The 26,911-nt window shown below is 50.5% G+C and overlaps 1 protein-coding gene across 5 annotated transcripts in view; it reads left to right on the top strand.

Annotated features, from left to right (window-relative positions):
- LDLRAD3 (low density lipoprotein receptor class A domain containing 3) overlaps nucleotides 1-26,911 on the top strand; it is a 228,242-nt gene that overhangs the window by 47,277 nt on the left and 154,054 nt on the right. Inside the window, exons 1-2 of one of the 5 annotated variants that reach the window (XM_055301210.1) lie at nucleotides 4,564-4,586; nucleotides 24,902-25,048. The exons of 1 other annotated variant lie outside the window; for it this stretch is intronic. In XM_055301210.1, coding sequence (XP_055157185.1) covers nucleotides 24,961-25,048 — 88 coding nt within the window. In that variant the 5' untranslated portion in view covers nucleotides 4,564-4,586; nucleotides 24,902-24,960. Of the gene's footprint in view, nucleotides 1-4,563; nucleotides 4,587-4,615; nucleotides 4,679-19,141; nucleotides 19,166-24,901; nucleotides 25,049-26,911 lie in introns of those variants that run through there. 3 more of the 5 variants (XM_055301212.1, XM_055301211.1, XM_055301209.1) reach the window with 3 other exon arrangements.

Genomic DNA, 26,911 nt, shown 5'->3' with positions numbered 1-26,911 from the left:
CTGGGTGTGGGCAGACCGCAGGCCATGGGGAGGAGTCTCCTGAGCGGTCCCCGGCCCCCCTGCCTTCTGACAGGCCTCTGGAACAGAGAAACACAAAACTAATATAACAGAAATGGTTTTATGGTCTGTTTTATGAGCTGCATCAGCCCTAATAATCGGCTCTGGGGAGATTCTTGTTAGTTCTTAAAACTGGAAGTCACTTCGCAGCCTCTGCAGACCAGTGATTTTTGGAAGATCCTCATAAATTTTCTTTTCTGGGAGACCTGCAGGAGAATCTTGTAGGCTGACACGCAGGCTTCTTGTTCTGTGGGGTGCTAGGAGGAGGGTGTGAGCTGGCCGGGTTTTCCCATGGTCGTGTTTCTTCTGTGGCCCGATTGAAAGAGTCCAGCAGAGGACAAAATGAATTGTAAGCAGGCTCTGGCCTGGTATGAAGCCCAGATCCTCAATTACTCCGTGTGACCTTGGGCAGATAGTTAACCTCCCTGAGCAGCCTTTCCTCATTTGTGAAATGGAGCTAATGATTCCTTTGATTAAAGCTGTTATAAATATTAGATGTTTGTAAAGGCATCTGGCACACGGAGGACACTCCATAAATGGTAATTATCATCAGCGCCGTTTATATTCGGGGAGGGCACGTTATTTATCAGTTGTAAAGAACGCTTGGCTACACAGACCAGGCAAAATTGGTAAACAAATCGCATAAAATCCTTTATTCTTTCAAAAAGCCATTTGCGTGTATACCCTGAAGTCTGAAGATGTGGGTCGGATCTAGTCGGTGATGTGGACGCGTGTGGGTTTGTCGCTAATGAAGAGCTTCCCTCATCCCAATTCCTGGGTTCATCGAGGAGCGTGGGATCCCATTCGGCCTTGGGATCTCCTCAAGGCTTGAAAAGTATAAGGAATATAGAATCTGGAGAGAGAGATTCTTACCCCCGGGAGTTGGTTGAGCTCAGGGACCAGAGCTTTACATGCTCCTGTTGCAGGACACCTGGGTGGCCAGAGTCACTTGAGTGTCCGGACTCTTGGTTTTGGCTCAGGTCGTGATTCCAGGGTCCTGAGACTGAGCCCCACGTCGGGGTCCACGCTCAGCATCAGTCTGCTTGTCCCTCTTTCTCTGCCCCTCCCGCCCCCAAATAAATAAATAGATAGATGGATAGATAGATAGATAAACAGATAAATAAATCTTAAAAAAAGAAAGAAAGAAATACTATTGCAAGATTGGGTTTGCAAATACATGGACCGTTCTGTGAGTTATCGCTGTCCCGTGGCGTGAGACACGTGGGGTGAGTGTGTTGTGTGTGTGCGCACGCATGCATGTGGCGCACGTGCATGGTGGGTGTGTGCCTGTGTTCCTGGGCCTACTCCTCCTAACCACTTACGGGCCTGTGGACGGCAACTGGGAAAGTGGACGGCAACTGGGAAAGGCCTGGGTTTAACTGGCTTGGTATTAATAAGCATGTTCCAGAGAATTGAGGCCTTTGTTTTGCCTTCATAAGAAATGAATCCCTTCTTACTCACTGCGTTTCTGGAGGAAACTGTGCTGTGTGCAGAAGAAGTACTGCTTTATTTTCCTTGTATGCTTTCCAGCTTGGACCTCTATTTCCACTGAGGCCTTGTTTTTAAAAACATGTTTTTACAGCAGAACTACAACTGTGGAGATTACAGCGGTCTCTTACCACTTTGGTTATGAAAATAGTGTGTGTAGTGATTTTATTTCTTTTACTTGACCATTTTCTCGCCTGCCTTTTTCTCCACGTGGGGCTGGGCCGCATAGCTCCCTCCGTTGTATCTTTTTCTGCCTCGTCCAGCAGTCTGAGAGCAAGGCCTAGGTACGCACCTTCCACTCTCCTCCTGCTTCCTGGTACCCAGTGCAGCGGGTCTTGTACTGTTCTAACGCCCGTCCTTTTGCCACATGCTGTCGTGGTTGCTTTTCCACCTTTCTCTCCCTGGAACCTCCCCGGGGAGCTCATTTCCGTGTCTTGGCATCTCTTCCTAGGATCCACATCCCTTTTCTGCCCTGGGATTGACCTTTTTGTTTCATTAAAATCAAATGTTTCCAGACTCCAGTTTAGGTCCACTGGTTTGGGAACAGCCCTTATTGGCAAGGCAAATGATGAATTCTCCTTGCAAGATTTGGTTGACCATCGTGGTCTCTTGGCTGAAAAGAAGGCTAATAAAAAAGTACCTGAGAAAATCAGTTTCCGTTAGGACAGAGGTGGATTCCCCCCTCCCTGAGACAGGGTTCTCTCAAAAGGGGTGAAGGTGGAATTGGTGGAGGAAATGAAGCTCTTTGCGAAGAATGGCTCTCCCGCCCCTGCTATAACCCCTGCTTGTACCCTCTTAAGTGGGTTTGGTGCTGCTCAAATGCAAATGCCATTTGTTCTGTTATTGATTTGCTAAAGAATGTAGCAGAGATTTAATCCATGCAGAAAACACTATGAGCCACTTCATCTCCTGCACAAGCCTTATCATTATTATTATTATTACGGAAAGGAGCACATCAAAAGGCAGGTCTAGGAAAACAAAGTTTGCAAAAAAGCTTGTCTTATTTGTCTGACAAAGCAGTTATTTTTCAGAAATCAGTAACCAGGACCAGGAATCTTGCAGCTTTGCACACAGAGCCACCAATTCCAATTTGATTCTACTTGCCTTTTATTCCTACCCACCCCCCCCACCCCGTATTTGTTGTCTTTGGGTTTTTGAAGATTTGATGGAAACTAGTCCAAATTGTGTACAGAGTGCTTAGGCTTCAAAATATACCATGAGTGTAGGAGATGCAAGGATGTCCTCTGCGCGGGCATATTTGTGCCTGGGTTATGCCAATGCTCAAATTTGAAGCGCCGTGCAGCTTCCTTTATTGCTTATTACATCTTGGGATTGCCTGCCCCATGCCCCCGGTGGTGCAGGCTAAGGAAATGCAAACAAAGTCCACCATTAGCCTGAGCAAAACATAACTAGGACAGTGGATCTGCTGCCAAAAATACCATCTGCTGTTTTCTAAAGCCAAAGACCGATGACTTGGATTGTCTCCTCCTCCGGCAAATAGTCAAAGAGACTCAATGTATTTATTTATTTAACTTCGACCAGCCTTTCATAATATTTCTTGTTAGAAAGGGGGACCCTCTCTATCGGGGAGTCAGTAAAGTAAGGCCCAGACCTTCGATTCACCAATAGATGCCTAAAAATTTCCAGTAGCTTCCCAGCCAGATTTTCTTACGTCCCTCCCACCCTGCGTCTCTCTGTGTTGGGCTGCCGGGTTACCCTATCCCGGTCTCGTGTCACGCCTCTGCTCAAAGACTTGCTGTTGGGGCGCCTGGCCGGCTGAGTCAGCAGAGCGTGCAGCTCTTGATCTCGGGGTCATGAGTTCGAGTCCCACGTTGGGCGTAGAGATTACTTAGTGATAATAAACAAACAAGCAGCTGTTGCTCTTGGTTTCTCATTGTGTGTGAAGTCTGAACTCCGCAGCCTGGCTCTTAGAGAGGCTTTTCTCAGCCTCCCTCTTTATGACTGTTGGCTCACGCCTCTGCCTTAGCTTAACATTTTGTCCGGAATGCAGGTCTACATTTTACCCACCCTGCAAAGCCAGCCTGGTTTTTGAACACTGTGCCGTGAAGCATTCCACGATGCCTCCCCTGGAATAGAGTTTTCCCTCCTTCGCGATTCCTACGTCCCATTTTCTGCTCTTTGCTCATAGCATGAGTGACCCCAAGTTTTATAAGGACAGCTATTCAGGGGCACACCCCTCTCTTCTGGTCACCTGTAGGCTTTGAATGTGCTCCGATCTTCTACTCGCCACAACCTGAAGTACATTAGGTGCTCAGTAAGTTCTTTCTGGGTGATTGACTGCCTCGGTTAATTGAATGAATGCTTACCACAAAACAGAGCATGCAGCAGATAATGGAGTCGATATTAAATATAAGTGTCTTGTTCCGCGGGCCCAGTGCGGTGGCACAGTGTCACTGTCAGAGGACATTAGCTCAGGCAGCTTGGCAGTGAGAACGCAGCAGTTGCCCACTTTCAGACTGGATGGCTCTCCCATGCTTCAGATATATAATTGTTAGGATCTGTGTGTCAGAAGTTCCGCTCTTCCACTAATACTCAAATTGTGACTTTGAAAGGATGGGGAGAGAGCCACAGGGTTGCAGCTCCTGTGTTGTGCTTTGCAATAAAGTGGTCCCTTTGTGCTGTCTCGGGAACACGGTGGTGGTGGTGGACCAAAGAACCAGACGGACCTTGATCTGCATCCCAGTGCTTGCTCATTGACTGGTTTGGCACCTCGAACCTCAGTTTTCTCATATGTAAAATGGGGACACGATCTAGTCGGCAGGGATGCTGTGTGTATGAAGTGCTGTGCAAGTAACGTGCACAGTGGGTGTGCCATAGCGTAGGCAGGGAGGGGTGGCCTGTCACCGGCACTTGTAAATGTGTGACTTCATAGTCTGCATAGCTGTGGTCCAGGAAGGGGGGGTGGAGTCACAGCCGTTTTTAATCTGAAATGTCTAAACGCTTTTTTTGTTGCTACTGTCCTTGAAGGTTTCCTCCTATTGAGTTTAATCAGCAAGTTTGGATTGCCTCCCATCTATAGTGTAAGTAGTTAGAGATTAGGAGTTCTGAGTACTCTGTCAAAGATGTGAACTGCTGGGAATTGTGAAACTGGGAAGCGCTGTGGGTGGAAAAGGTAGGAACAAAGCGTGGCGGAGCGTGGAAATCCACTGGATGTTTAACTTCCTCATCTTCTGTTATACTTTGGAAGTTAACTTCTTAATTTTGGGCCATTAAAAGCTCTGTTGTGCCTACACTGGCTTGCCCGTCGATGGTTGTATTTGGGTAGGGCTAGAAATGCTGTTCTTAATTTATTTGTATGGACATCCTGGGACATCACTTGTCTTGTAAATGTTTCTGGGCTTTCTTCCTGTACCAAGGACTGAGGATAGCGCCTGATGCGGAGGAGTCGGGAAAAGCAGACGTTTTCCTGAAAGTATGTGCTTGCTCGCAGGGCCCCCGGGCCTCTTGGCAGCTTGCTGGTGACGAGGGACTCCGGAGGACGGCGTCTTTCCCTTTGGATGGTGTTTTACAGAATCAGTTCCCTTCTCTCCTTCTCACATGCTTGTAACCCTGAGGGAGTGTGTCTGGGGTTTGTTCCTTGAAGTCCTCCTGCCTCTCACTGACCGGCTTTGCTGACACCCCTGAGCCTGGACAGTCCGTGGCTCAGCTCCCCCTGTTGATGTGTCTGCTAGGATCTGGAAGGCACCAGAAGACAGCTGATCAAGCCTGGGTTTACGGACACCCTCCCACCCCCGCATCCCCCCACCCCGGCCCCGCCTTTTAATAAAGAAACTTTTTTTTTTTTTTTAAGTCTTCAGTTGGTTCTTTCTTTTTCAGGCTTTCCTGTGTGATTTTTGGATCTGCGGCTTGCCTGAACTGCGCGTCTGTGATTCTTGGGCCCGCTGAGCGGGGCCGGAGGTGTTCCTTGCACACCTCACTGCCCGCCTTGCTCTCAGTCTCAGCTTTGAGCAAGCTCTTTCCGTGTTTACCCAAGTTTGGGATTTTTCCTGGGGTGGGGGAGGTGTCAGGAGACTGAGTTGCTCTGGTCCTAAGTTTGAACAGAGGCTGTTTGTTTTGTGGGGACACAAGAAACTGATCTAAGAGAGACAGACAAGACAGACAGACCGGCCTGCTGGACAGGAAGGTAATATATCTGTGTAGGGAGCACATGCGGCCCACTCGTGCCAGGCGAGTCCAGGTTGCTGGAAGGGCACAGTATGCAGGCGTGGACGGGACCCTGACGGTGTCTGCAGATCAGAGACCCCCCTGGCTGGGGGGTGCTCCTCACTGCTCCTCGCTTTCCTGCCATGCCCTCCGGAAGTGGCGACCACGTTGCTCCGGCCCACTGTGCTTCCTTTGAGCCGAGGCTCTCCTCCCTGAACGTCGGGGCGGCGGTGGTGGTGACTTGGCAGTGCCTTTTTGAAAGGGTGATTGTAGCAAGCCAGGGAGGGAGGCAGGGAGAGCGAGAGAGAGATTCAGCTTCAGACTTCTCCCTCGGCCTCGGGTAGAGATCAGCGTCCAGTTGCTACTTTGTGGGCTCGTCGAGTGTAAATCATCCTGTTTCACTTTTCTCTGCAGTTTTCTGTAAACCTTACATTTGCCTTTTTGTCAAAGACAAACAAGGGACACCTGGGTGGCTCAGCGGTTGAGCATTTGCCTTTGGCTCAGGGTGTGATCCTGGAGTCCCGGGATCGAGTCCCGCATCAGGCCCCCTGCATGGAGCCTGCTTCTCCCTCTGCGTGTGTCCTTGCCTCTCTCTGTGTGTCTCATGAATAAATAAATAAAATCTTTAAAAAAAAAAAAAGACAAACAACCCTTTTTGTTTAACAAAAGAGGGGGGATCCCCTGCAAACTGACCACGTGGAGAAATTCTTTGAGACCCCCAAGCATCTCTGAGAACCCAGAATAACCCCAGGAGAGTTTGGGAAGTGAGAGTTAACGGGTGATGGCATTGACTTGTTGGCGGTGGAGACTCAGACCTCCGGTTCAGACTCGTCTCGGATCGAGAGCCGGAGTAGCCTGGCAGGCCTTCCGGATGCTTCCTGCAGGCTCATTCTTCCAACGGGCTCATTGGATGCGACCGCAGAGCCTTGTGCCAGGCCTGAGAAGTTTGCATGCTTGGGGTTTTATCCGGGTGGGGCTGATGCCATTTTAGGCCTTGGAGAAAAGGAGGGAGGCTGTTTTGATAGGAGAAAGTGAGCAAATCAATTAAAAATAAATGCTGGACATTCCATTCCCCACTGCTCACGCTGCTAGTCCCGTGCCCGTCACCACACCTCGGCACCGGGGACCATTGGACTTGGCGTGACTTTGACCAGTGCCTTGCCGGTGGCTGGGGCTGTAGAAAAGGAAGGACAGAGTCCGTGCCTGTGAGCCAGCTTCCCATTGGAAAGATTTTCTTTTATTATTTAAGTAAACTTTTCATAGCAATTTAACATACATAGTGAAAAGTGCACAGATGGTTAGCAGGGATCTCCGTGGGTTTGCATGAGGTGAACACACCTTGGGGACCAGTGCTCTGACCAGGAAATAGAGCATTACCAGCACCCCCAGAACCCCATTGTGTCCCTGCCTGGTCTTCCCACCCCTCTTCTTGACTTCCAGCATCATGGATTGCTTTTGCCTAGTTCTGTACTGGCAAGACTAGGAGTGTCTGGCTCCTTTGGCTCAATGTTAAAAAAACATCTAATTTCCGTCCCCCTTTCCAGGAGGCGGGTTGTGGGATGACCCTCCACCCACTTAGGTTGGGAGGGCAACTCTGGAACCTCGGCGACCAGACGCCCCACCAGCCTTGGGCTCCTGGGCGCCCCTGTCTTCCAGCAGCAAATGTGGCCTCGTGCCACCTTGGAAGATCCAGAAGCAAGGAAGCAGGAGTCCAGAGCAAACTGTAATTGTGGGCTCACGGTGAGCACAAGCATGCCTTGGAGAGACACGCTGCAGAGAACAAATTCATTTCTTTCCCTTGATCAGAGTCAGAGCTGGGACTTCCACGCAGGCCACAGACACGGGTGGAGGGGCTGGGCGGGAGGGCAGGGTGGCATGTGGCCATGGAAAGGTGGCTCACAAGCTCTCTTGTGGAGTGTGTCCGTGTTCTGTGTTCTGAAACGGATTAGAAGGGGAAAAAGCCTTTGGGTGATTTCCCAGAATAACTCATTAAGAAACAGCCATGCACAGGTTTCTCCGAACGATTCCCTATTCAGTTATTTATTCATTTATTTTTTTAGTTTGGGCCCACGTTTGGGGCTTTTGGTTTCATAATTATGTAAAAGGGCTCTCGCCCAACTTCTGTTAAGTTTCGGGGAATGCTTCGTCTTTTTTGTATGTTGTAAACTGGTGACTGGGAGGACTTTTTTCCTTTCGGCTTCTTAAAGGTTAAAGAAGCCAACAACTGTGCGTGTGAGTGATTTGCTAATGAGCCGTGCTCTACAATCCCTACCCCGGATCATCTTGGTCACTCTTCTAAGTTCTTCAGGCATATGTGCTGTGGAGATATTTTAAGGAATTCATTTCAGAGAAAAGGTGCCAATAAAAACATACTCATATTTTTAATAGAGCTTTCAGGGCCTTCCCTCAGCTTGTATGTTCTAGGACCTTGCAGATATAAATCCAAATACAGGTGCCTGTGTATTATCACGTACATCTCTAGAGCTCAACAAAAATGGCTTATGTTACATATATTGTTTTGCAACTTGCTTCTCCCTTCTGATTCTGTTGTGGATGTTCTTCCTAAAGGCTGTGGTGTTCTAGCACGGATATGCCCAATCATGTTTACCCATCTCCCTCTTGGTCGATATTTAGGTTCTTTTACATTTTGAGCTTTTACAAGTAGGTATATACCGAGAGGGGGAAAAAAAACCCGTGTGTTTCTGTGTGCATTTATATATTCCTAAGCATGGATTCCTAGAAATGGAATCCAGAGGTAAGCCCCATAAATAGTGCCGGGTACTGCCAAGTGGCCTCAAGAGGGTGGACCAGTTTATACTCTCACCAGTAGGACGAGAGTGCCAGTTTCCTCACATCCATGCCAGCTCTTGGTATTACCCCCCCTTTTTTTTTTACTTTTTGCCTATCAGATTGGTTTTAAAAATGGCATATCCACTTGCATTTATTTAACTGCCAGTGAGGCTGTGCACTCTCCTTTTGCTTATGCATCGTCTTTACGTTCTGCGACATACTCGGTCATTTTCTTTCCTTATTTCTCTTTGCAGTTTTCTTCCTGATTTTTAAGGAGTTCGTTGCAATTAGGGACACGGAGGATTGCTTTAAAAGATCGAGGAAGAAAATCATCTTGATTGGCATTCCTGGCTAACAGGCCCACAAAAGATCAGTAGTTGGTCTTCTTTTTGGCACTGGTTGAAGGCTTTGGTTTTCTGTTTTGTTTTTATTTAATTAGGTGAAATTTTTCCTCCTGGCTGGAAAGTCCCTGCTGTCTGTAAATGCATTATCATTTGTGCAGCATGGGGTGAATCGTGATGTGTAGAGAAAAGTGAGTGGTGCCAGGCAGGGGTTGGCGCCTGTCGGAGCTGATTATCGCCAACATTCTGTGAGGAGCTGGATCCCTTGCCTCATTTCTCTTGAAAAACTATGGTCTCTCATGTCTTTAGCATCGAGGCACATGATTGACAAAAGAAGGGACAAGGAGAGTCTCTCAAGCTGTGTTGGCAGTTCTGGTTCATTATGTGTCTTTATTCTGCTGGCATTTTCTAGATCAGGGCTGCTTCTTAAACTCTTAGCTTCTTAAACTCTTCACAGGTTCATGTTGGAGCTAGTATTCTTTACTTCATGTCCAGAGCCTGGGGATGGTCACCACCTTCATATTGGTAAACAGACCGGACTTTTTGTGCAAAGGATGTCCGGGCTGCCAGGAATGGGAGTTGCTAGGGACCCGGGTTTTAGGGCTCCCATGGCCATTGATGACAGAGGCAGACCCTCGACCAAACCCCTGTAGACCCCTTCATTCCACCAGGCCACCCTCACTGCCTCTGCTAGCAGATGGCTTGCTTTGGTGCCTTTTCTGGAGCAGAGTCCCAGCCCAAAATGCCACGGTCTTTGGTGCAGCTGTCACTACTCCCTGGATACAGAAACAAACAAAGGCCAAGTATAGGGTGCTGATGGTTTGGGATTTACCCTGGGGAGAGGGGAAATCAGCCTTGGTGTGGGTGGAGGCCTAAGGCATGACTGAGGCCACCTCCAACCCACTATGGAACACTAACAGAGGGCTGACTCTTACGGGTATTTTCAGCTACTTGATGCACCTGAATCTGGTTCTGCTTCCCACCCTTAACACGTGTCCATTCATCATTTCTTGCGAGCAGGCTCTGAGAGGATGGGTCATCTCAGAATGTTGGATTTGTGTCATGGGAAGCCCCCCCCATGATCTTGCTGACAGCCCATATCATGTAGAAGGTCCTCGTGCCGAAGAGTTCTGGAGGCAGGCTCTTACCTGCTCGGGTTCTGGCCGAAAAGTGTCGGGCTACCTTTGAATATTTTATATTCATTCATGAAGAATGATTGGCTTAAGCTGAAGCTAATCCAGATGTGAAGATTGCTTTGTAGAATCTCCCAGGGTCCATGGACCTCTCAGGAGGGAGAATAATAATATAAATAAAAAATATTTTTGGTTCTTCCCCTCCACTCTCATTTTTTCAAATAAATGACTTTAGATCAAATTATTATCTGAGCATGAAGAAATATATTTTTGTCCCATAAATCTTTGGCTGCATACAAATGTGGAATGTCCACAGGGTTGAGGAATAATCCTGACTTGCAGGAATCATCCACAAGATGCTTGGTGAAATGACTTCCATAATATTTTATTTTATTTAATTAATTATTTTTTAAAGATTCTATTTATTTATTCATGAGAGACACACACAAAAAGAAAGGCAGAGACACAGGCAGAGGGAGAAGCAGGCTCCACACAGGGAGCCCGACATGGGACTTGATCCCGGGTCTCCAGGATCATGCCCTGGACCAGAGGTAACACCAAACCACTGAGCCACCCGAGCTGCCTACTTCTAAAATATTTTAGCACAAAGAAGCAACCATCCACATTTCCATCCGCCCACACTGTTTATTCCTCTTTCCCTTCTTCCCTTCCTCCCTCCAGCTAGCCATCCCAACAAACATTCTGTCTTTGGCTCTGGGCTGCATTAGGACATATTCCCATCTCTGGTGTAGAAGTTGCTCATGGCAGGGAAGTCAGGCCCAGAAAACCATGGGGCGCTGTGATAAGTGAAGAGAGAGAGGTTTGCATAGATTATGTTGGGAGGTCTGTTGGGAGTTTAGAAAGTAACCAGGAGAGATAGACTGGCCAAGACACACAGGCCTCCTGTGTTGACCCCAGGACCTTGGGCCTTAACCCTTAATGGGATGGGAGCCAAGAGAAGATTGGAGGCAGTGAGTGACAATGGTCAGGTTTGCTCTACTGTTGGTGAAAGATATCTTTTAGGAGTCAAGACTGGAGCCAGGAAAGCCAGGGAGGGAACCATTAATGCCAAACAGGCAAGAGAGTAGGATTTGAACTGGGGGGGTTGTGAGTGGCAGAGATGATGAGGAAGGATGGGCGTGGGAAATATTTAACACCGGTTGATGGATGTGGCTGGGGGTAAGGGTGAAGGGTGGTTGGTGGTTCTCCCAACTAAAATGCCAGTGATGCAAGAAGAGTGGGTTTAGAAGAAACATCAAGAGTTGTTTTGGACGTGTTGAGGTGGTGCCAGGGATGGATGCATCTTGAGCAGTAGGGGACGGATGGACGTGTGCAGCTGTGAGATGATGGAGTTGCAGGGGAGTGTGCTGGGCTGGAGGCTGAACCTAATGGCACATGAGCAGCTTTATCCAGGGACCACGTGTCTAGCTTGCAGGCAGATGGGAGGCAGAGCCCCCGAAGACCCTCAAGAGATGCGTGGAGGGAGAGGAGTCTCGCGGGTGACTGAGGGGGAATGGTTAGAGGGCCAGGTGTGTGGGGGAGGCCAAGGGAATGAGTTTCAGGGGGAGGGAGCCATCCCACTGGTCCACTGTGGCAGAGTGGTGAATAAGGTATAGATTGAATCCAGAGTAGCCCGTGGCTCCAGCAATTAGGAGGCCATTGATGGCTTTGTGAGGACTGATTTCAAGGAAGTCAAGGAGGCGGGACCCAGCTGGATGCCAGGGGATTGAAGATGGTGCAGACTGTAGGCGATGAACCTGTTGAAAGGCTAATTGTGGTCTTGGGTTCTTCAGGCCTTGGACTTCTTCCCAACGACTCGGTGCTGAGCTGCCCCTGTTTGCAGAGCGCCGTTATAGCCTCAGCCAGAGTCCTCCCTGTGGAGCACACTCAATTTATTGATTATCATTTTTTATTTTAATTTTATTTTTTAAAAGATTTTATTTATTCATGAGAGACACAGAGAATGAGAGAGAAGCAGAGACACAGGCAGAGGGAGAAGCAGGCTCCATGCAGGGAGCCTGACATGGGACTCGATCCCGGGTCTCCAGGATCATGCCCTGGGCAGAAGACAGGTGCCAAACTGCTGAGCCACCCAGGCATCCCCCTGATTATCATTTTTTAATGAGCAGCTTTCTTCCAATCTCTCTTGCCTGATGGGATTCTATTGTGTATGGTTTGAGGTGGGTCCCTTTATACTTGAGATGACCCTTCCTCTAATTATTAATCCTGTAACTACTCTAGAATGGTATGTCCTGTGTCAAATGGCATATTATGTGCCTGCGTTCTGTTTAGCCTTTATATAATAATAATTCTTTAATAGTGAATAATCATACCTTTAACAAGTGAACTCTGGTTCATCTTACGGCCTTCGTCTGCATGCTGTCTTATTATAAAATGTGTGAGAATCCCAGAAGCTTCCACTGACTTCTTCATTATTTTAAGTTTTCTGGTGTGAGGAGAACAGCCCAGGACTGTGATGTGTTCGGCTCCGTGCCTGTGCGACCCTGCTGCCAGCTGGACAGGACAGCCCCTGGGTTGCCCAAGGAGCTTGTCAGGGTTGCATTTGGTCCGTCTCCGTTTTATAGATGAGGAGACTGAGGCCCAAGAGGCTTAAGCCGTCTCCCTGGGCCGGGAAGGAGTGGAATTAGAAATCAGAGTTTGTGAGCTCCCGGGCGGACCTGAGCGAGACAAGCTCTACAATCCCTCCTTAATCTTCAGTTCGATTTCTTTTCTGGACCGTCGTCATAAGCTGCCCTCCGCAACCTGGTAAACCCTAACAGGTTAGGCCGCACGGTGTCAGCCCTTTGATTTAGCAAATCCGACAAGTCTCTCGCGAAGGTCAAGTGCTCAGCTCTGAAAGCCGCGCCGTTGGGACCTGCGTGCAGAAGCAGGGGCGCCGGCAGTAAATCCTGCTTTAACCCTGGCACTGGCGAGATGTGCAAACATCATTTGCTCAAGAAGTCGGCTAATTCCTGGTGATGGAGGGAGGGGGCCCTCCTGAGCAGATTGTCAAAGCCGGCCGGACCGGTTTAATGGATTAAGCTGCTTAAGAAAATTTGAGAAGACGCGCCAGTTAATACGCACTCCGCCCTTGCTCGTGGGGGCAGCCTGGCGTTTTGGGTTTCGTTGGCAGAGTTCCTCCCTCGATCGGAAGTGATCAGCCCCACAGCCATTCATCTGCTGAGCTGTGATGGGCGATCGTGGATAATCGGAGGGAACCAGAGAGGCCCTTGGGTCCCCGGGGAACGGGAGGCAGGCCTGACTCCGGGCGCCCTGGAGGTGACTTCCTCCAGCAGCACAGGCGGGTGGGACCTGCGGTGTCTGAGCAGAGGCAAGAACAGGGTCCCCCGGAGGCTGGGCACCCGGATTCCCTGGACGGCTCCAGGGCTGCCTTGGGACGGTCTGGCTGATCTCTGGGTCCCAAGTCCCTCTGTATTTAAAAAGGAGGAACTACCTGCAGTACCTGCCTCGCAGGGCCGTCTCGGCTCCGTAGTGGAGGAGCTCTATGTAAATCCCAGGTGTTATTTTTAAATGCCGAGGAATGTATCTAGGACAGGCAGATGGTGAGTGTTGGCCTGCCGTGGGGCCTGGGTACGTGGCCGCCGAAGCAGGAATAGCAAGTGGAGAGTTTGAAAGCATCTCCGATGTCCTCTGTTCCTTTTTTTACACTTGGGGAAACTGAGGCCGTATGGGATCCCCGGGTGGCTCAGCGGTTTAGCGCCGCCTTCTGCCCAGGATGTGATCCTGGGGTCCTGGGATCGAGTCCCCTATCAGGCTCCCTGCATGGAGCCTGCTTTTCCCTCTGCCTGTGTCTCTTCCTCTCTTTCTCTCTCTGTGTCTCTCATGAATAAATAAATTAAAAAAAAAAAACTTAAAAAAGAAAAGGAGTCGAGGCCATGGAGCAGCTCCTCCAGGTCCTGCTGGTGAATCCCACGTACCTGTATCAAAACCCAGTTGTTCGGAGGGATCGAGTCATGTGTGTGGTTTGGCGGCTGTTAAGGATCCCTAGGGATGACCCAAGAAGGGCTACTCATTCCCTAGGAATTATCAGACTGAGCCTGTTGTGTGTTAGACAATACACAGTCACGGCCACGTTGCGAGTTCCTTAACTGTGTCCTTAGAACCCAGGGTCTGTCCCCAAAGTCTGCTTGTTCTGTGCCTAAGTGACACGCGCTCTTAGGTAGCCAGCCGCACTTGACCAGGCTGTGCCCTTTCTGGGGAGGCAGGTGGGGAAGAGGGACCTGTCGTCTGGGTACCAGCTTGGTGGGGAGAGTGAGGGAGAATGCATGGAGGGAGGGGACGAGTGATACGTACCAGTCCTGTTTATTGAACCCCAAGCATCCGCAATTACTCTGTTGTATTTAATTTATCCCTTTATCTATTTTGTTAAAAGATTTTATTTATTTGTTCATGAGAGACACACAGAGAGAGGCAGGGACACAGGCAGAGGGAGGAGAAGCAGGCTCCCCGCAGGGAGCCGGATGCGGGACTGGATCCCAGGACCCGGAGACCACGCCCGGAGCTGAAGGCAGCCGCTCAACTGCTGAGCCACCCAGCGTCCCTCCCTTTATCTATTATATGTGTAGGTATTAAATCTGTCTCTCCCTCAGCAGCCCTGCCCAGGAGGCAGGGTTACCCCAGTTTTGCAAGCGGAGAATTTGAGCTCAGAGAGGGTAGCTCCCTGGTCTGAAGTCACACAGCTCTAGAGAATCCGGCATCTGGCCGCTGTGCCTGGGCGTGCCAGGTCAGAGCTGCCCCCTCCTTGCTTGGCCTCCTGCAGCCCCTCGTGGAGGGCTGAGGGGGCAGTTGACGTGGGCTATTCTGAGAAAGACAGCTTTACTGTGGCTTTTCCCACCCTGATGTCTCAGGGAGTTAGTATTTAAAAAATATCTGACCTTCTGGCTGGGCCTTGCTATTTTTATTTTTGGAATGTCACGGCTTAATGAGTTGGGTGGGTAAATCTATCTTATGAGACGTGTTTATTTTTTTCCTCCACAATTTGCTGCTCCTCTGCAACTGTTGCTGCCTTTCAGAAAATGAAAAGAGCTCATAATAGACCAAATTTCCCAGATGGATGTCCTTGCATTTGCTCTTTTTTTCCCCACTGTGAACACTTGCCCCCTTTTATCTCTCATCCTTTTATAGTTGATGGGGTTTTTGAAGCTAGGATATCAGTGGTAAATGGTTCCATATGTCTTTCAAAGATTTTCCTCAAATATTAGCATATTTTTTGTTCTTTGTAATAAATTTTATTAATGAAACATTTTTTGAAAGATGGAGAAAAGTACCAAGAATAACACAAAACCTGGGCCTTTCACCCGGCTCCACTGAATTCTAATACCCTGTCATGCTTGTTTCAGATTGTTTTAAAGAAAGAGAGCTTACATTTGAAGTTCATTGTGTCCCCTCTGATCCCATTTGCCAGAGGGTAACCACTCTCCTGAATTTGCTATTTTTTTCCTATACATTAAAAATATATATATATATGTATTTTTTTTTAAGAGAGAGCACGCCCTCGAAGTGGGGGAAGGGCAGGGGAGAGAAGGAGAGAGAATCTCAAGCAGGGTCTCTGCTGAGCACAGGAGCCCGACACAGGGCTCGATCCCATGACCCTGAGATCATGACGGGAGCCAAAATCGAGAGTCAGATGCTCCACCGACTTTCCCATCTGTATCTACCCATTAAAGTCTTATAGGTTTCAAGCTTGATTTCATTGATCTTCTCCAACTGGCTTTCCCCCACAGAGCAGTAGGTTTCTGAGGTTTACCCATGTGGGTTCCTGCCACCCCAGTTCGTTACATGAAAGCCCGGGGTTACTAGTATTCCCTGGTGTGACTGTTTCCCCAGTTTTCTCCCATTCTCCTTTTGTTTTTTAAAATATTTATTTATTCATGAGACACACACACACACACATCACACACACACACACAGAGGCAGAGACACAGGCAGAGGGAGAAGCAGGCTCCATGCAGGGAGCCTGACGTGGGACTCGATCCCGGGACTCCAGGATTGCGCTCTGGGCCAAAGGCAGGCGCCAAACCGCTGAGCCACCCAGGGATCCGCCCCCCCCCCCCCCCGTTTTCCTTTTGATGAATGTTCAGTTTGTCGTGCAATTTTATATCGTGGTGGTACCCACAGTGAAGGTTCTCTGGCTGCTGTCTCTTGTGCGTTTCCCCCCTTCTGCCTGGGGTGTGGGTGGAGAGAGGGCTGGCGGGTCCAAGGGTCGGAGCATCTTCTGCATCACCAGAGGTTGCCAACTTGCTCTCCTGAGTGACTCTTCCACGTGCAGCGCAGGTTCCTGCACTAGCTGCTCAAAGGTGTCAGACTTGAGTTTTTTTTGCAAGTCTGATGGGCGTGAAAGAGGACTTTATGGTTCCGTTCGCTATTTCTTGATTACAGGTGAGCTTGAGTATATCTTGAGTGGCTATTTGAGTTTTCTCATCAGTGGAAGTACCTGTTGGTACGCTCTGTCCGGTTTTCTAGTGGGTGGCTTGTGTTTTCCCTTAGAGTCTTATAGGAAAATCCTAGGTAGATAATGATCTTTGTGGGTCATAAATGTGGCTGCCTTCCAGCCAGTGGTTTTACCTTTTAAATGTGTTTGTGGGATTCTTTGTTGACCAGGAGCTGGACGCTTTAGCCTGGTTGTATTTATCAGCCTTTATGATCTGTGTGTTGTGAGTCTTACTTCAGAAATCCTATCTTATCCCGAGCTCATAAAGATACTGTTTTCGACCTAAGCGAAGCTCATTTTGCTTTTCCGGCCTGATTCCTTGGTTTGGTTTGACATTTTTCGCACTTCCCTTGCCTGGGCATCTCTCTGCGGAGCTAAACGTGGGGCCAGAGCAGGATCCTTCTTCTGGACTCTGTGACTCTTTCTGAGAGCTGCTTAAGTGCAGGGTTGATTGGCCCTCTCGTAAGCCCGGCTTATCTACAAGCCTGATAAAATTGGCCAGAAAGCTGTCCCCCATCTCGTCCTTCACTGTAGCTTCCCTGGCTGACTTGCACTTCCTGCTGCTGCTGCTGATTGAAGCTAAAAAGGCAGAAGACTTTCTCAGCCGGGGCCTGACTCCCTGGGCCTGACGTGCAGCCGGCCCTTGGCCAGGACGCCCGTGTGCGTCAGGGTTCATCTGGTGGTCCTTCACTTGTGCACCTTTCCTCCTGCAGGCCCACGAGTGGTCTGCAGAGACCCAGTCTCATTTCCCCATTGTAGTTTGGAAATACAGATGGGTTCAAGTAGGGTTTAAAGTCAGAACTTGAGAGTGTCAGATTTGGAAGGGTCTGGATGCATCATGCCTGCTTTGCTACACACCCGGGGGTGCAGAGAGGTGGGGGGAGCAGGCTAGCCATGGTCCGAGCCTTCCTGGTTGTGGGGAGCAGCACGGGGCTCATTTCAGAGTGTGGTGAGGACACGGGACACAGAGGAAGTGTCTTTGGATGGGGCCCTTCGGGTCCTTTTCTTATTTTGAATAGACGTATCGTCTTCTGGCCCAGGAGTCTGCTAACTGTGGCCCACAGGTCAGAGCCAGCCTGTTGCAGTCCCGGAGCTAGGAATGGTTTTAACATTTTTCAACTATGGAAAAAAAACAAACATAGTGGATTTTGATGAGAGGGAACACTCATCAGGAATGAGGTGACCTGCCCCCCACCACCCCAAATTCAGTTCTTCTCATTAGTAGGTCTTGTACTATGGAAAATTGCTCTCAATTATTACCACTTTTTTGAATTTCACTAATGCAAATTTTGTGGAATAGTTTTCCCTCTCCTTTTCTGTAAGTACCTGTATGTCTTTAAGTAGGCCTCCTGTCCCGCACAGCCTGGCCTACAGAGTTTACAGGCCCCTGTGCTAGCTGTGTGGCTTTGGGCAGGTTGCTTCTTCGGTCTCTCTGGGTCCTTATCTGCCGATTTCGTAGGGCTGTTGTAAAGCAATAGGAAGAACTTACGTCATACTGCTCCACGCATTGAGAGCTGCAGTAGATGTTAGATCTTCCCTAGGGAAAAGTCAGTAATAATCGGTTTCTTACGGGCCAGGCCGCTTAGGGGGGCAGAGGAGGGCTAGGGGGCAGGGGGTGCAGGGGGTCCATGCCCACCTCTGAGGATCAGCATCACGAGGAACACCACCCCCTAGCATTGCCATCCAGCCCCAGCGAGCTGTGGACAGTGGACCTTGCAGGGGCTGCGTCCTGAAGGCTCTGCAAATCCCCACGATGTTCACGCCGTTCCTACATAATTTTCCTCATGAAATGCAATGAAGCATAACTAAAAAATGTAAGTAACAGCTTCAGACCCTTAATGAGGCTATAAATACGGGACAAAAATAATTTATAAAGCTATTTCCTGGTGAGGAGCTGTCTTTTTCCCAGACCTCTTCACTCTCTCTTTGCTTGCCCCATCGATACTGGCCATTAGCTCTCTTTGCTAACTCATTTTAGGAAGGAAACAAAGCATTTATCACCTAGTCGTGGTTGCTGTTTTTTGCATTTCACGCGAAAAGCAAACAAGAAGCCTGTGTCAAGTGCAGATGCCGGGCAGAGAGCTAAGCTCACTCACTGCTCTCTCCCTCCATCCGTCACTTGTCCCTGCGGCGAAGTTTCACCCGGCCTTCCTTCAGTGTCCGTGCAAATAGGATGCATTGTACGTGTAAATGTGGAATCCGTGTCAGTGTGAGATCTGCAAGGAGCTGCAGTCCTGGGCTCAACCCGGAAGGTATTTTATACCTTCTCACCAGTTGCCCGGGGCTTGTATCTTCCTTGAGCAGATGGGTAAACAGAGTTTGGGGCTTCTGGAATGTTCTCAGGGGCAGAGTCGTGTGCAGAGCCGGAGTCGTAGACAGAGCCGGAGACCCGGCTGCGCACAGACACTTGGAACTAGAGGCTCAGACACCTCCCTGTGCCTGCTCCCTGTTGCTGGGAGCCAGAACCTTCCCTGCGGCAAAGCTCCAGGCTGTGCTTGGGACAGATGTCTCTGGGTCCCTCTGACGCTGAAGCCACCACGTGGAGCAGTGTGGAGTCCAGGGGACCTTCGGGGATTTTCCAGGCGTGTTTACCAACAAATCATCGCAGGCCAGTTGCTTGGTGCTTTGCATGTCACCAGCGCATGGAATGGACGTGTGTGTCGACGAAGGGAGCCACACCAGATGGTGGCTTCCAGTGGCCTCGTAGCATTATGTCTGTTGGCACCAGGCAGTGGGAAGAGGTGTGTTCATTGTCTGGGGGTGGGGGTGGGGGGGCTTTAGGGAAGCTCTGTTTGCAAGCTGAAAAACAGAAAGCAAAGTTGTCTGTACGTGTGTGTCGTGTGTCTTGCCACGCTGTTTCTTTTCTTTTTTTTTTTTAAATTTTTTTTTTTTAATTTATGATAGTCATACACACACACACACACACAGAGAGAGAGAGAGAGAGAGAGAGGCAGAGACACAGGCAGAGGGAGAAGCAGGCTCCATGCACCGGGAGCCCGATGTGGGATTCGATCCCGGGTCTCCAGGATCGTGCCCCGGGCCAAAGGCAGGCGCCAAACTGCTGCGCCACCCAGGGATCCCGCCACGCTGTTTCTTGAGCCCAAAGCCCGGATTGCCAGGAGCTGGAAGGATCAAGACAAAGGCAACCGGACAGAAACGGGAAAGCAGAGCCTGTCGATGGTTTGCAGATGATCAATTGGGGACCGCATCGTGATGAGGAGGGTCCCGGGGAGAAGACCTCTCCCATTGCTCTGCTGGAAAAGTCAGTATCACTACCAGTGCACATTCCAGAAGGAGAGTTTGGGTGATGCAGCAGCTGACTTTTTGTGGTTCCTCCAGTCTCGGCCCCCTCATCAGATACAGATTTGTGGGTGCCAGAAGTTTTGGAAGAAGCTGCTGCAGCAGGCTGTTTGCCTTTGCCCATTGGGGGAGAACTCGGAATTTTTTTTTTTTGTTCATTCTTGGTGCAGATGGTGTAGTTATTTTAAGTAAGTGATGTGCTGCAGTGAAAATGGGCAACTCTTTCATTTTTCAGCTTAATGAAAAAAAGAAAAGGGAGAAGGAGAAACCCCAGCTAGCCAACTTTGTGCTAATGCTTGTCTTTTTTGGATTCTAAATTTGTCCCACGACACTGAGATGGGATAAATATTTCAGCCACTAGAAAGTCCTAATGTCGGGCTGAAAAGATTTCTTACCTCTTTTAAAGCAGATGGGGTAGTAATTTACGTGCACCTGTCCAGACACCCCCATGTCCCTTATTTTTAACTATGTATGTACAGGTCCCCACTCCCTTTCTTGGGGATGAGGCAGGAAGTGGATGGAACTTTGCAAGGAAGAGTATGAGGGATGGGAATAAATCATAGCTGAATGCTTGGTTTTCCTCTAAGAGCACCCACAAACATCTCCTGGGGACCCACCGGGCGCCTGGTGCCAGGGATGTGCTGAGTGAAATGGTGCCCCTCTGCCTTCGGTAGCGTGCAGCCCGTGGGGAGGGAGTAGAGACGCAGCAGTGAGCACAGATGGGATAAAGGACAACACAGGACACTGTCAGAGTGAAAAGCCAGGGGGACCCACTTTAGATGGGGTGTCCATGCAGAGGCCCCAGCTGTAAGTGATATCAAGCCGAGGGCTGAAGGACGAGTGAGAAGATGAGCCAGATCCATGAGTTTGCTTCCACCGCCCGGATAAAGCACCGCAGCCTGGCTGGCTCAAACCACAGAGATTTGTTTCCTCGCAGGTCTGGAGGCTGTAAGTCTGAGCTCAAGGTTGGGGTAGGGCTGGTTTCTCCTGAGGCTTCTCTCCTTGGCTTGCAGATAGATGGCCATCTTCTCCGTGTCCTCCTGTGGTCTCTGGGCATGTATCTATCCTCTTTTTTTTTTTTTTTATGATTTTATTTATTTATTCACTAGGGACACAGAGAGAGGCAGAGACACAGGCAGAGAGAGAAGCAGGCTCCCTGCAGGGACCCCGACGTGGGACTTGATCCCGGGACCTGGGATCATGCCCTGGGCTGAAGGCAGGCGCTAAACCGCTGAGCCACCCAGGGGCCCCTGTGTCTATCCTTTTCTTATAAGCAGACCAGTCATATGGGGTCAGGGCCTGTCCCAAGGACCTCACTTTATATCAATCACCTCTTTAAAGACCCTGTCTCTGAATACAATCCCATTCTGAGGTACTAGGGGACTAACTGGCACTTGAACCTATTGAATGGGGGGGGGGAACACAGTTCATCCTCTACCGCCAGGTGAAAGGTGGACGGAAGAATCGGAGTCAGCAGGTAGCAATGCTGGAGTCCTCAGTACAGAGAGGACGCTGATGTTGAGGAAATGAGGTGGCAGTGGTAGGCGGGGCGGGTCATGACTGGCCTTGTAAACCATGGCACAGGTTTTAGGCTTGTTAGGGAAGGTACCAAGACATCATCGGTGGCATTTCAAGATCTCAGTGTGCTCGCAGGAGAAAGAACTGGGGGGCATGAGAAGAGAAAGTGGGAGGGTTGGTTTTCTCAGACTTTCTCAAGGATTTCTCGGCCTCGGCGCTATAGACATTTCGGGCCGGCTGATTCTTTGTAGTGAGGGGCAGCTGTGTGCATTGCAGATGGGCAGCAGTCCTGGCCTCGGTTCACTAGACGCCACAACCAAAAACGTCTCCGGACACCTCCACGTGTCCCCCGAGGGGTGGTGGGGGCAAATTATCCCCTGTTGAGAACCACTGGTCTAAAGGGGACAGGAAGTCGTGGCGGGTCGCACAGGGCGGTGCCAGTTTAATAAAGCACTTGGGATGGGTTTGAGGAAGATTTTTGAGTTCAGAGCCAACAGGATTTAGCTTCTCGGCCTTGGTTCCTCCTCGTGCTTTGGAGTTTGGTGATACCATCGCCACCCTGAAGGCCCCGGCGCGGGGCCCCGGGCACGTGTTGCTCAGAAGCTTGCAAAGGGCATAGCTGTGCGTGGGCCTTCCCCGGCCCGGGGACCCCCGTCCTGCTGCCGAAGCCCCCCAAGCCCGCGGCTGCCAGGACCGCCCGCGTATCACAGCCCGACCCGGGTGTCCGCTCCACGGCCTTCTGTTTGTCAAGGCCGCGTCCCACGCCGGCCTGGTGGTGACTCTCACAACAAGCACCTTGGCACCTAATCTGGCCAGTTTTCTGCCCCCGGAAATCTGGGTATCAGCGGGACTCCGCAGATGCAGCGATCCTCCGGGGGACCTGCCTCCCCAGAGCCAACTCTCTGGGCCAGCGCAGGGGGTTTCCAAAGCACACGGACCGGCAGCTTGCAGCTGAAGCCGGGGGTCATTAGGAAGCAGGGGGACGGTGCGCGTTCTGGGGTGTGCATTCCGTGTCTGGCTGGCACCCCGCACCCCGTGCCCCGCCGGCCTTCTGGGCTCCCCTCCTGTGATTCCCCTTCTCCTGAGATTGCCCTTGCCTGAAGGTGGTGAACTGGTCTCACGCTTTTCCCAGGACTAGTGGTGGTTCTTTGGGGTCTTTTTTTTTTTTTTAATGTTTTCCATTTATTTATTTATTTATTTATTTATTTATTTATTTATTTATTTACTTACTTACTTACTTATTGAGAGAGAGAGAGAGAGAGAGAGAGAGAGAGAGAGAGGCAGAGACACAGGAGGAGGGAGAAGCAGGCTCCACGCAGGGAGCCCAACATGGGACTCGATCCCAGGTCTCCGGGGTCAGGCCCTGGACTGAAGGCGGCGCTAAACCGCTGAGCCACCCAGGCTGCCCTGTTTTTTGGGGTCTTGAGAGGGAATCTGATCCTGAGTGTGGGCCCAGTGGACGGAGCGCCTCAGGGGAGTAGAGGGAAATAGTGGCACGGTCTGCCTGCAGCCCCTGGCAATCAGAGCTGTGGGGTTTGTGTTCCACACCGGCCAGTGTCCTGCGCTGAGCCGTCCTGGGCTCTTTCTTCGGGCCCGAGGGGCCCTCTGTTTCATCTCTGTGTCTGTCACCCTCCACTGCAAATGCCACCTTTTTCCTGGAACCCTTTCTTAATGCCTGGAATTTTTACTTTATCCTAAGAATGTTAGGGAGCCATTCAATAGCTTTTTTTTTTTTTTTTAGATTTTTAGATTTTATTTATTTATTCATGAGAGGCACAGAGAGAGGCAGAGACACAGGCAGAGGGAGAAGCAGGCTCCATGCAGGGAGCCCGACGTGGGACCCGATTGCGAGTCTCCAGGATCAGGCCCTGGGCTGAATGCAGGCGCCAAACCGCTCAGCCACCCAGGCATCCCCATTCAGTAGCTTTTTAAAGTGAGAAAGTGTCATGATGGATTTTCTCTTTAGCAAGGGCTTGCTGGCCGTGGGGGGAGGCAGGGAGGCCAAGCTGGGAGACTGACCGGGGCGCGTGCTGGTACGGGATGGTGGTCGCTCAGGCTGGAGGCAAGCCGGGTGGCACTGAGGTTTATGTGCGGGGCTCGGGGATTGGCCCTCCATAGGGGGTGATGGAGTGAGGAGGGGTCAGGGAGGTGTTTCGGGTTCCCGTGTGGATAGTTGGGGCAGAGTGAGGCCCCCTCCTCATGTATAGCTGCTGTTCTAGAATCTTCAGTGAACTGCAAAAGCTCATTTTCAGTAGAGAGACATGCATGTACATTATTAATTGAGTGCAGGGGGCGGGGCAGCGGGGGTGGCTACGAGGAATGTCCACAGCTGACGTACTGCTTGCCTGTGACTGTGTCCATTCCCATCTGTTGATGCTTACTTGTTCCGGTTATAAAATATTTTTTTATATCGCCTCGGTGGTACTCCAGCCACACAACAGAGGCAGGGCTCGTTTCTGCTTGGAGAAGTAGGAGAGCAGTTCATAGAGTAACAAATTGCATGAGAAAGGGTGCCTAGGGGTTAATTAGTGGGAGACTCACAGGTTGAAGGGCGTTCCAGGTAAACACAAGAAGCCAAGTAAAGGCTAGTGGTATGGTACGGAGGTCACATCGGGGGGTCTGGAATGAGATGCTTCTCTTTGGTGACGATCCTGGGCCCAGCCCTGCTCCTAGCTCTCGGGCAGATGTGGGCACCCCCTCTTTCTCTGCACCTGTGCCTTCCCAGCCTGAAGGGGGGAGCCCCAGCTTTGCACTCTGCATGGTGAGGACCTGCGCAGGTGTCTGGTCATGAAAATTCAGTAAATGCTTATTGGAGATTCAAGAGGAACCCGAGGAGGTCCCGGTCTTTTTCTTTCCTTTTCCCCTAAGACAACTCTACCTCCAGGTGGTTCCTTGTCTCCTGGCCGTTGACCCCACTGGCTCACACTGATGAGATTCATCAGATTTTGACTCCCTTGAAAATCTGTCCCGGGGTCCATTGGTGGATGAATTCAGCACCCCTGCCCATGTGCCCTGGCCTTCCCTGTTTGCTTTCCAGCCTGACACTTGGCCCATCTTGGCAGGGCCTTGGCGTTTGGTGACTGTGCTCAGTGGTGTAGATTTAAACCTTGGGGCTTGGCTCTAAACTACCAGGAACTCTGGGCAAATCGTTCAGTGACCTGGGTGCTCTCCACCCTCTCCCGCTGTGGGGGCTAGAAGGCCTGAGTTCAAGTGTTCGGTGGTTGTAGGGCCCCGGAGTCTGAGGCCTGAAAGGAGCCCGCAGTTCCTGCTCTTGGAGGCAGGTGGGAGCCCAGTGCTCACTCCTATCCTGGAACCTTCGTGTTGAGCCACTGTTAAAGGCCTGGAAAGAATGTTTGGGTTTTACGACCGAGCTTTCCGACAGAGAAAGAAGGAAGTCGGCGAGCACCTGTTGTGTGCTGAGCACCTGCTACAGGCTTTCCCCATATTTTTCCATCTAGTTCTCTTCGAGTCTCTGGGGTGGTGTGGGGCGGAGTATCAGTCCATTTTGCAGATGAGGAAACTGAGGGCCAGGGAAGTCAGGTCGCCTACGGGATGTCTCGCACACGTGACCCGTTTCGAACCAGAGCCCATGCAGCGGTGCGGACGCGGCTCCTTGCCGTGTCTGCCTGTCTGATCCCCCCGTCCCCTCTCTCCTGCAGAGAGCCAGCTGCTCCCTGGGAACAACTTCACCAACGAGTGCAACATTCCAGGCAACTTCATGTGCGGCAACGGGCGGTGCATCCCCGGCGCCTGGCAGTGTGATGGGCTGCCTGACTGCTTCGACAAGAGTGATGAGAAGGAGTGCCGTGAGTGGCTGGCCCTTTGCCGGGGTGGGGGCGGGGGAGGTCCTGGGGACGAGGGCCCACTCTGGCTCCGACCCTGCGCACTCCACGTGCCGCGAGCTGGTGGGTTCACAGTCTGGCCCACAGTCCTGGCCCATCCACTCTGCAGCTGTGCCCGGGGCAGCACGGTCAGTGCGGAGCCTGGAGTCCTGGTGGGGACGGAGCCTCAGCTGTGGGAGAACAGAGGCCCCCTCCACCCTGGGGCACTGTCTTTGCTTTTGCTTTATATATGCGGACTCTGAGACTCCCAGAGGCGATGCAGCCTCCGTGGCTCCCGACCAGCAAGGAGCAGATCTGGATTTGCACTCAGGGCTGCCTGACCCCAAGGCCTGGGCTGGGAACTGTCTTTCACATCTTGTACATTGTGAAATGTTCTTAACAATGAAATAAGGTGTAGCATCCTGCCAAGTATCCCGCACAGAGCTGGTAGTGTGGAGATCGTAATTTGCTTGCACCTGCCCTTTTGTCTGCTGAGATGGCCTGGGCACCCCCTTCGCATGGGCACCACCAGGAGCTGCGTTCTTTTTTATCCTCCCCACCCCACCTCCTCCTTCAGCCTCTTTCCTATTCTCTGCCCCCAAAATATGCATGAGATTTGAGTCTGTGGCGATCTACGAGAAAAGCAGCAGCGGATGTGAGTGAGGGCGTCTGGGGTGGCGGGTGACCACGCTCCCTGCCCCGTAGAGTGAGGTGCTGCAGGGTGAGCTTGGCCACAGCACCCTGGCAGGCGGGAAGCGCACCTGAGGCGTGCTGGGCCCTGGGTTCCCCAGGGGGTCAACTGCCCAGGGACCACACAGCTGGACACTGGTTCTTGGCTCATCCGTGAGCTTCGGGCACCGGGCCACAGGGCCTCACTGACAGGAGAACTGTGTGTTCTGGCTCTGAATCTGCTCTCTTTCTGGAAGCCAGCTGAGGAAATGGCTGAGGAGATGATAATTTGAACTTTAACGTTGCTGGGACGGGGATTTGAGGCCCGGTCTGTTGACGCACGGGAAGGGGAACTGGGTTGGAGCCCACCTCTTGAGCCAGCCACCCCTCCCTCCCTCATGATGTGCTCCCTTGGGCCTGCTGCCCACCCAGAGACCAGCCCCTTGTCTGGCCCTGGGGTCCGATAGCGCTGCTTGCCTATCCCTGCTCTTCAGGGAACGTTTGGGAGGGGAATGGATTAGGAATTCTTTTTTTTTTTTTTGTGGGGAATATTCATTTTGTTTATTGTTTGTGACTTTTTTTTTTAACAAACAGACCAGTATACATAATTCATTTTTATTTTTGCAGAATTTTTTAAAAAAGTATTAATGTCTATTTTAGCTTTCTCTGTGTCTAGGTCTTCAAAATTGATAGAAACATAAGGTATACAGTGAGATCGTGCACGTGAACTCTCTAATCTGTCCAGTTTTGAGTGTCATTAAACAATCCACAAATATATAGAATGTCCATTTTTGGAATACAGTGTGTATATATGAACTGTAGTAAATGCAGATTTTCTTTAGCTAAGCCGGGAGTATTCAGCCCAGGGTCAGTTTATGAAAGCATACGGGGTTTGGACGTGAGATATAAGTTTTATTCTCAGCTTTGTCAATAGCAGCTGTGTGATGTTAGGATATTCTGTGACATTCTGTGTCTTGTATCACGTCTAATTCCATGATTTCAGAATTTATGCACAAATTGGAAAAGGTGATAGAAAGAGAATATTAAAAAAAAAAAAAAGATGATTTAGGCAGCTGCCTGGCACTGTTTGGTTTGGTTTGGAACAGGCTTGTGTTGGATGTTCTCTGTCTCTTTTCCTCATTTCCTTCCCTGAACCCCCAAGCATATTAAAGGCTTGAT

Source organism: Nyctereutes procyonoides, unplaced genomic scaffold, assembly GCF_905146905.1.
Source record: "Nyctereutes procyonoides isolate TBG_1078 unplaced genomic scaffold, NYPRO_anot_genome, whole genome shotgun sequence".
In the NCBI taxonomy this organism is placed as follows: Eukaryota; Metazoa; Chordata; class Mammalia; order Carnivora; family Canidae; genus Nyctereutes; species Nyctereutes procyonoides.
The sequence above is the reverse complement of the archived record's forward strand: the minus strand, read 5'-3'. Positions and strand labels throughout refer to the sequence as shown.